At 35.5% G+C, this 9,599-nt stretch overlaps 1 protein-coding gene across 1 annotated transcript in view; it reads right to left on the reverse strand.

The window, feature by feature from the left end:
* Window positions 1-274: 274 nt before the first annotated feature.
* LOC106458804 (protein Wnt-5b-like) overlaps window positions 275-9,599 on the reverse strand; it is an 80,957-nt gene continuing 71,632 nt past the window's right edge. The window contains exon 4 of the mRNA XM_022385154.1: window positions 275-1,607. Coding sequence (XP_022240862.1) covers window positions 1,149-1,607 — 459 coding nt within the window. The 3' untranslated portion in view covers window positions 275-1,148. The remainder of the gene's footprint in view (window positions 1,608-9,599) is intronic.

Here is a 9,599-nt window from a genome sequence, read left to right on the forward strand (position 1 = left end):
CTTCATTACCCATTCAAGCCGTCTTCAGCCATTATTAGTCTCAAAGTGGGTTCCTCGTCATCGAATTTGAATTCATCGTAGCTATTGTAAGTTCTCTAGTCCAGAATTGTGTTCCTCATATAATTGCACTGACGGAAGACCGAGAAAGACATATCTCTGTATTCAGTTGTCACGAAACAGATGTTGTTTAGGAGACGTCGAACATCTCTCAAGGTGTGAAATTAACTTTCAACTTACTTGTGTAGAACTCGTTAATTAGGTTTAGGTCAGACAATTGAAAGATTTTCAGTGGTTTTATTGAACATCGGACAATATACAAGCAAGCAAGAAATGGAGTTTAAACTGCTGTAATAACAATTAAACAGAATGATGCAATACATGGTTATTTCTTTAGTCTATTTTCTGTTCTCCAAGATGGAAGCATTAAGAAAAAAAATATATATATATACTCCTCTACAAGCTACGTTAGTTTTTTTTTTACCACACAATCTACATACATTTGTTCTAAAATTTCCCCAAAAAATTCTAACAACAAATTTGACACTATTTCGATCCGAACGTAAGCCATTCACAAAACTCCAAACAGCTTCGTAGTCGACATGTATTACAGAACTAACTCTTGGAAATGATCATTCTTCTACCACTTCCGCTCTTATAAATTGGTAAACGTGTGTGACGAAGTTTCTAATCAAAATATTTAAATACTAATACCTCATATACATATCAAGGTAGTGAACCCGCGGGCAAACTAATGACATTTGCCTTTTTTATGTAAAATAAGAGCAAAAACACTTAAGACTAAAAAAAAAAAACAAAATCCTAGAAAGGAGAGGAGGTAGTTCACATCTCCATTCGGTAGTTCTATGCTACATTGTTATCATACAATTAGGTACAATCTGAGCTTTCAACTTCCAATCACAAAACGATTTTCTTTATTAGCTAACATCAACCGTTCTCGAACAGATTAGAAGTTAGAACATCTTCATTGTTTTCAGCTGTGACAAACTTTTTCTCTCTACCCTTTATGCTGGTTATAGACATTCATAACGAAACCGTTGTGGCCTAATTATAGTGACTACCAAAGTCCCACATTAGTTCCTTCCGGTGTATTTTTACTCTACGATATAATTCAGCTGTTGGTGTTGTGTCTATTTGCACGTGTGCCGATCCACGACCTTTGTGCACGTTTTACATTCCACATAGCAACACCAATGAAACTTACACTTGCATCTCTCTTTCAACACGGCCTTGTGTGTGTTGTATCCTCTACCACAACACATAAGGTTACAGCCATCTGTGCCCGGAGACGTACGGTTACACTCGCGACTGTAAGTGCCCAACGATCCGGTAGTGTGGTTATTAACACAATAGTCGGGGGACTCCTCCAGGTAGACCAGGTCCTCCGCTGTGGGAATGTTAAAATGAGGATTCTTTAACTGCAGCTTTCCCCGTCGGTTTATCCTCACCTCTGTGGCACCGTCGTACTTATCCTTGAGGTGATCCCCAACCTCGCGGAAAGTTGCTAGTTGTTGCCAGCACGTGACCAGAGAACAGGAACCGGAAACTCCGTGGCATTTGCACGTGACTCTTGTCTTCCGGATGACAGCCTGTGAAGAATTACAAAATGACTTAAAACATGATTTTATATTTTCATTAACACAAATCACAAGAGATAAATGATTAAGCTTCTCTTTTCAGGTAAGACTATACGTTCAAACTTAAGAATCCCCTTTAAAGGACACAAGTTTGATGTAACAAAAGAGTATTTAATGTCAAATATTGGACCAATAAGAGGACTCAAAATGCATTATGCTTTACAACATGCTGCTGATGAAATACTTTGTTTTCTGATTTCGGGATCTGATCACACTAACTAGATGGCGTGTCTCAATGAAGAATGCAAATACTTTTGTAATATTTCACGCCTACCTTTCTTGATGCGAGTTCCAGAACAAGTTTCCCCATTTTGGATGAAATATTTGGGACAATTTTGCTGTCTTACTACGACATCACGTCAATCTTGATATTCTAGAACAGTGCACGTACGGTACACCAACATTTTGAATGTGGGGTAAAGTTTCAACGGGTTTGATCATTTGTGACTTTGAACAAAAGGCAATCTGTTCTCGAAGTATTCTTTGTAATAAGCCAGATAAAAGCCAAGGTGATGGTAAATATTGCTAGTTTTGGTGTCTCATCTCATAGTTTTGAAATCGTTAAAGAAAGAAATTCAATGGACCAAGCCTGTTGGAGTTCACTATGTTGTATTTCATATCATAGATATATGAAAATATCTTGGGTCTTTGAAGATATTTCAGTTTTTCCCATATTTTAATCTAATTACTTGACACTTTAAGAGCTTAGTGAAACCCGGATCTACATGGGCTTGTACACGGGTTTAAGTTTAACTAGAATTCAGTCTTTTTTTTTTCCCACATGTATATATAATGTAATCCTGCCTACACTTGTGCTGTAGTATTAAAATTTTTCTGGCTGCTCCACTGGTTCAGTTTCTCTTGAGACAAAATAATCTCAACAAATCGATTAACGGAAGTTTTGCTAAAATAAAAAAAAAGTACTAAGCAAAATTTTCTAAACTTAGTGTATATATATGTGTGTGTTGTGTTATTTGTAATGTACTTATCAAAATACGTAAATCAAAACACGTTTACTAGCTATAAGGTTAATATTTTACATACGCTCAACATTCAGTGAAGATAATTAGGTTTAACTAGGGAACCAGAAGTAATCTAACCAAAACAAACTAATTAAGGCCTAGCGAGGACATGGAAAATTTGTAAAGTGTCTTAAAATGCCACATACTGGCGAGTTGCATTAGCTGGTAAACAGGATAACGCCTCTTCAGTACACGTAGGTATGATGACGTCAATCTTGTTCCATTATGAAAAACAAAAACTAATCACACCAGAAGGACAATTTGATTTTATGTGCTCACATTTTAGAAGAAATGAAAACCTTGTGACGTCAGACAATTTCGGAACAAATTATTTTGCACGATGTTTCGAAAAGGAAATTGATTCAACCTTCGAGCCAGTAAAAACGTCGTATTGAATTTAAAGACAAACAACTTTCTCGGGGACAGTCAAGTTCGAAAACGTCAGTGGATATTGTTAAGACAAACGTATTCATGAAAGCGCCACTCATAAAATAAATATAATGAAACAGAGGTTGAACCGTTATTGTTAAGACAAACGTATTCATGAAAGCGCCACTCATAAAAATAAATATAATGAAACAGAGGTTGAACCGTGGATATTGTTAAGATAAACGTATTCATGAAAGCGCCACTCATAAAAATAAATATAATGAAACAGAGGTTGAACTTGGATATCGTTACGGTTCAACCTCTGTTTCATTATATTTATTTTTATGAATGGCGCTTACTTGAATACGTTTGTCTCAACAATAGCGACGGTTCAACCTCTGTTTCATTATATTTATTTTTATGAATGACGCTTACATGAATACGTTTGTCTCGCTATTGTTGAGACAAACGTATTCATGTAAGCGCCACTCACCAAAATAAATATAATGAAACAGAGGTTGAACCGTCGCTATTGTTGAGACAAACGTATTCATGTAAGCGCCACTCACCAAAATAAGTATGATGATACAGAAAATTGGTAATAACAAGTTAAGTAGCCTTCTCTTTTGATCAATTTCTTAACCTTGACAGTACATTAATTTTAAATTTGAAAAAAAAAAAAACATCCTCATTTAATTTAGTTTTATCAAACGATTCATCACAACTTTTCACGTCGCGCCTACGTAATTTTGAGAGCACGTGACATTTCAAGGCTACTGTTCGTTACTAGTTTAATAATTTCATCATTTTCTCAATAATATAATTTCTATTTTTTAAAAATTCAAAAATAAATTAGGAGTTTCTGCCCACTTCACCAGTAATGTGATTAAACAGAAGAAAAAGATTAATTAAAAGTTACTTTGCTTCATTTCCCATCAAATTTCAACTTTGATGGTGCATAAAGTTTGGATTGTTTAATTTTATTCTCAATCAATTTATTTTTATCAATCGATTACGATGACCGTTTTTTGTTGTTGTTGTTAAGCCTATGTAATCTCTGAACAGAAAGAACGTTACATTAATCATTACTTACGTCGTTTGTCCTACATACTCTGGCAAAAATTGGATTTCTTTACGTAAATTTCAAATATAAAACAAATATTAAAAATTAAACGTAAATTAGGGGTCGTTGGTATTGTGATCCGTATAGCTAAATGAAGTAGTCTAAACTTGTTTTAAAATATATCCAACTAGTATCACTCTACTTGTTTGTGTACTTTTTATAAAATAATTTATTTTGTTTTGGATGCTTATTATCGCAATTGTATGAACGGCCCGGCATGGACATGTGGTTAGGGCACTCGACTCACAATCTGAGGGTCGCGGGTTCGAATACCCATCACACTAGACGTGCTCGCCCTTTCAGCCGGGAGGGCGTTATAATGTAACGGTCAATTCGTTGGTAAAAGAATAGCCCAAGATTTGTCGGTTGGTGGTGATGACTAGCTGCCTTACACTGCTAAATTAGGGACAGCTAACGCAGATAGCCCTCGTGTAGCTTTGCGCGAAATTCAAAACAAACAAACAAATTCTATGAATAACCAACGATCATTACTTCCGTTAAAATTTTAATTTACTTCCCTATTTATTTGTTCAATTTTTACATGTCCATGGAATGGACACAACATCTATAAACTTTCAGTATAGCCATATCCCTGATAGCTATAACTTTAACAAGAATTAAAACCACAAACACAAATTTATAAAACTTAATCCTTACTTTGACCTACAGATAGATAAGTGTATAAATCTGCCAAAGTAGGAATTAAATTTTATAAATTTGTGAATGTGGTTTTAATTCTTTTTTCATTACTTTTTTGTAGTAGGATCTCTACTTCAGTTTATAGTTCATAATTTTTAATATTCTTGTTAGTTTACTTTTTATGTTATACCTGTTGAAAGGATATACTTTACCTTTAGAAACTGTCGCGTGTCTATCCATCGATATGCAGCGCCATCCGTTGGGTTGAAAATATATTTAAATACGTGCATGATATGTTTACCATTTATTTTATACCCCTCTCTCTCTATATATATATATATTGGAATGTCAAAAGCGAATACCCACAGACCAGTCAACTAAGCCAGAGAAATCTTGTAGCGATATTTCGAGCCGTCTAGGGGCTAGTCCCACTGACGTGAACATGTAGGTAGGTAGGTAGTAGACAAAAAAAGTAGTTGCTTTTTAGAAATATTTGAATTGTTATACTGGAAATGTTAGCGACCTTTTTAGCGTATTATTAGTATACATGCGCATAATATATCATAACCAATACTTTGAATGGTCGGTTTTCGACGAGTTAATTATCTGGAATCCTTGTCGATTCTTACTATTGAGTACTACCGTACTTGAAATACAGCAAGTACAAGGTTTTTCAGAGTTTGTTACACACTTTAATTTAAACACACCATCTTTTTGGTTTCCATTGTAACCGATCCATTCCTCCAGTAGCACAGCGGTAAGTCTGCGGACTCATAACGCTAAAAACCAGGTTTCGATACCTGTGGTGGGCACAGCAAAGATAGCCCATTGTGTAGCTTTGTGGTTAACTACAAACAGACCATTGTACTATTTTTATTTAAACCACTGTTGCGTGTTTTTGAAAATTCCTGAAAATTTAGCGTCGTAGCTTAATGTTTGTTTTGTCCAGCCAAGCAAAGCATAAAAACAGAAAGGTAATAAAAGGAAGTCAGTTTGTGTTGAATACATTAGCTATGTCTGTGTTGGGACAGTGGGTAAAATGTTTCAGTGATAACTTTTATACTGGATAGACGATATGCATTCTTCTAAAGTAATAAAGTCAGTTAACGCTGCTTTTCTGCATTCCCTCTGTTTTAGTGAAAGGTACAATAATGATTATTATTTTCCTTACACTGTTCCTTTATTTGTTAAGATTAAGACATTCATTACTTTGAAACCGTGTGTTGCTATCGTTCCTGTGTTACACATCAAACTTTTCTGTTCTTTTCTGCATTCCCTCTGTTTTAGTGAAAGGTACAATAATGATTATTATTTTCCTTACTTACACTGTTCCTTTATTTGTTAAGATTAAGACATTCATTACTTTGAAACCGTGTGTTGCTATCGTTCTTGTGTTACACATCCAACTTTTCTGTTCTTTTCTGCATTCCTTCTGTTTTAGTGAAAGGTACAATAATGATTATTATTTTCCTTACTTACACTGTTCCTTTATTTGTTAAGATTAAGACATTTCATTACTTTGAAACCGTGTGTTGCTATCGTTCCTGTGTTACACATCAAACTGTCTCCCGGTAAGTCTACGGGCTCACAATGCTAAAATTCAATTTCCCGCGGTGAACACGGCAGACAGTCCATTATAGTTTTGCTCTAAAACAAACAAAACATCAAACTAAACGATACGACAGCTGCTTTGAATAACTGGCACAAAGAGCGTTGTTAAAACTAAGATATTTCATTAGTTTATCGGCCTGGCATGGCTAGGTGGTTAGGGCGCTCGACTCGCAATCTGAGGGTCGCAAGTCCGAATCCCCGTCCCACGAAACATGTTCGTCCTATCAGCCGTGGAGACGTTATAATGCGACGCTAAATCCCACTATTCGTTGGTAAACGAGTAGCACAAGAGTTGGCGGTGGGTGGTGATGACTAGCTGCTTTCCCTCTAGTCTTTCACTCCTAAATTAGGGACGGCTAGCGCAAATAACCCTCGTGTAGCTTTGCGCGAAATTAAAAAAAACAAAACAAATCATTCATTAGTTTTGAACTATCTGCTACTTTAAATCACGCGGTCTCCCGTTGGGACAGCGATAAGTCTACAGACTTCCAATGCTAAAGTCAGGAGTTCGATTCCCCTATATAGACACACCAGATAGCCCGATGTGTCTTTGCTATGAGAAAAACACACAAAAACAGTCAATCATATGTTAAGCATTAAACGAGACGACAGCTACTTTAAATAATAGGCACAAAGAGCGTTGTTAAAACTAAGGCATTTCATTAGTTTTGAACCGTGTGCTACTTTCAGTCATATTTTAAACATCAAACTAAACGAGACGACAACATTAAAACAACAGCCACAAAGAGCGTTGTTAAAACTAAGGCATTTCATTAGTTTTGAACCGTGTGCTACTTTCAGTCATGTTTTAAACATCAAACTAAACGAGACGACAACGTTAGTACGACAGGGACAAAGAGCGTTGTTAAAACTAAGATATTTCTTTAGTTTTGAACCGTGTGCTACTTTCAGTCATGTTTTAAACATCAAACTAAACGAGACGACAACGTTAAAACAACAGGCACAAAGAGCGTTGTCAAACTAAGGCATTTCATTAGTTTTGAACCGCGTGCTACTTTCAGTCATGTTTTAAACATCTAACTATACGAGACGACAACGTTAAAACAACAATGGGTTGCATGGCAAGTCTCGAGTTTTCCAGGTCATCTGAAATAGTTTTATCACGAAACTAATCAGGATTTATCACATAACTGGTTGGCCTTGTTACCGTTCTCTGATTAGATATAATTTTAACATCGGCTGTGGGGGATTTATTTTATGTTTACATGTAATTTTTCAATATAACTTAAAGCATCATGCCATCCTGAACTCGTTTAGGTTTAAAAAAAAACACTTTCTAACTTGTACAGTCGTAACGTTTAATTCTCTCACCAACAACAGCCGAACAAAGTTAGTTTAAAACTACTAAAAACTTCCTAACTTGTACAGTCGTAACGTTTAACTCTCTCACCAACAACAGCCGAACAAAGTTAGTTTAAAACTACTAAAAACTTCCGAACTTGTACAGTCGTAACGTTTAACTCTCTCACCAACAACAGCCGAACAAAGTTAGTTTAAAACTACTAAAAACTTCCTAACTTGTCAAGTCGTAACGTTTAATTCTCTTACCATTAACACCTTATCTTTTTAATTTTTCAAACAACAACAACAACAAAAAACAAAACAATAAAAAACAACCTTAGCCTAAATCCTCACAAGACAAGACAATGTATTGAGTAAGGGTAGATTATGGTTGTGTGATTAGCAATCCAGTTCATCCCTCAGACCACTTTTTGGACAGATCAGAAGGAAGTTCTATATATGTCTTGTAAATACTGGTTAGGACTTGTTTATTTGCTGTTAAGCGCAAAGCTACACAATGGTCAATCTGTGCTGTGCCCACCACGGATAACGAAACCCAAGTTTTAGCATGACGCTAAAACCACTGGGAGGCCATTGTTTAGGAAAGCAAACGGTTCTAAAACCTACCATGTATTTTAACGTGGCCGACTGCCTTTCTTTAATTGCACATTTTGGCGTGGATTGAATCATTTCTTGTTCTCTGCAAACTTTACAAATTCTGGCGTTTTTTTTTTTTAATTTAAACTAAAATGTAGATTGTAAGGGACATCAACGGTTTAAACTTGCCTTAATTGGAAAGTTGGGCCTATTTTAGTATCCAAGTTTTTAGTTTGACAAGAAAAGTCCCCCCTCTGCCAGTGATCGTTTTATGACAATTTCCTAACAAATTGACGTTAACAAACGTACTGAATTAATCTGTTTAAATCTATTCTATTCATGCAGGACGAACACTGCTGACGCCTGTACGTTAATGGAAGAACTAACAACGTCTAGTGAAAGTTGTACATTGTGCTTACTCACTGTAGCAGTTTCTTACGGTTGTCACGGAAATGCTGATTTATGATCTATCTGGAAAAGCAGCTTTAGAGCAGACCACGACACTGTTCTTTTATTGTACGAGATCCCCCCCTCCCCACCAACTCCAACCACAGACTGTTGCCAGCTATTGTTAGCTGTGTGCTCCATAGTACGTCTTACTTTACATTCATTTACACTAGTAATACTGTCCAAAGCTAGCATACATACACACAAAACACGTTGTCACAATAGTAATATTATCCAAAGCTAGCACACATAAGACATGTTATAACACTTGTAACATTATCCAAACCTAGCACATACACACATAAAACATGTCGCACTAGTAATATTATCTAAAGGTAGCACACTTACACACAAAACATATTATAACACTTGTGATATTATACAACCCTAGCACATACACACAGAAACATGTTATAACACCTGTAATATTATCCAAACCTAGCACACATATACACAGAACATGTTATGACACTAGTAATATTATCTATAGTTAGCACACATACACAAGACATATTATAACACTTGTAATATTATCCAAACCTAGCACACATATACACAAAACATGTTATGACACTAGTAATATTATCTATAGTTAGCATACATATACAAGACATGTTATAACACTTGTAATATTATCTATAGTTAGCACACATACATAAGACATGTTATAACACTTGTAATATCATCTATAGTTGGCACACATACATAAAACATGTTATAACACTTGTAATATCATCTATAGTGCACACATACATAAAACGATAGTTATAACACTTGTAATATACTATACTATAGTAGCACACATACACAAGACATGTTATAACTACTTAGTAA

This window comes from Limulus polyphemus, unplaced genomic scaffold, assembly GCF_000517525.1.
Source record: "Limulus polyphemus unplaced genomic scaffold, Limulus_polyphemus-2.1.2 Scaffold518, whole genome shotgun sequence".
NCBI lineage: Eukaryota > Metazoa > Arthropoda > Merostomata > Xiphosura > Limulidae > Limulus > Limulus polyphemus.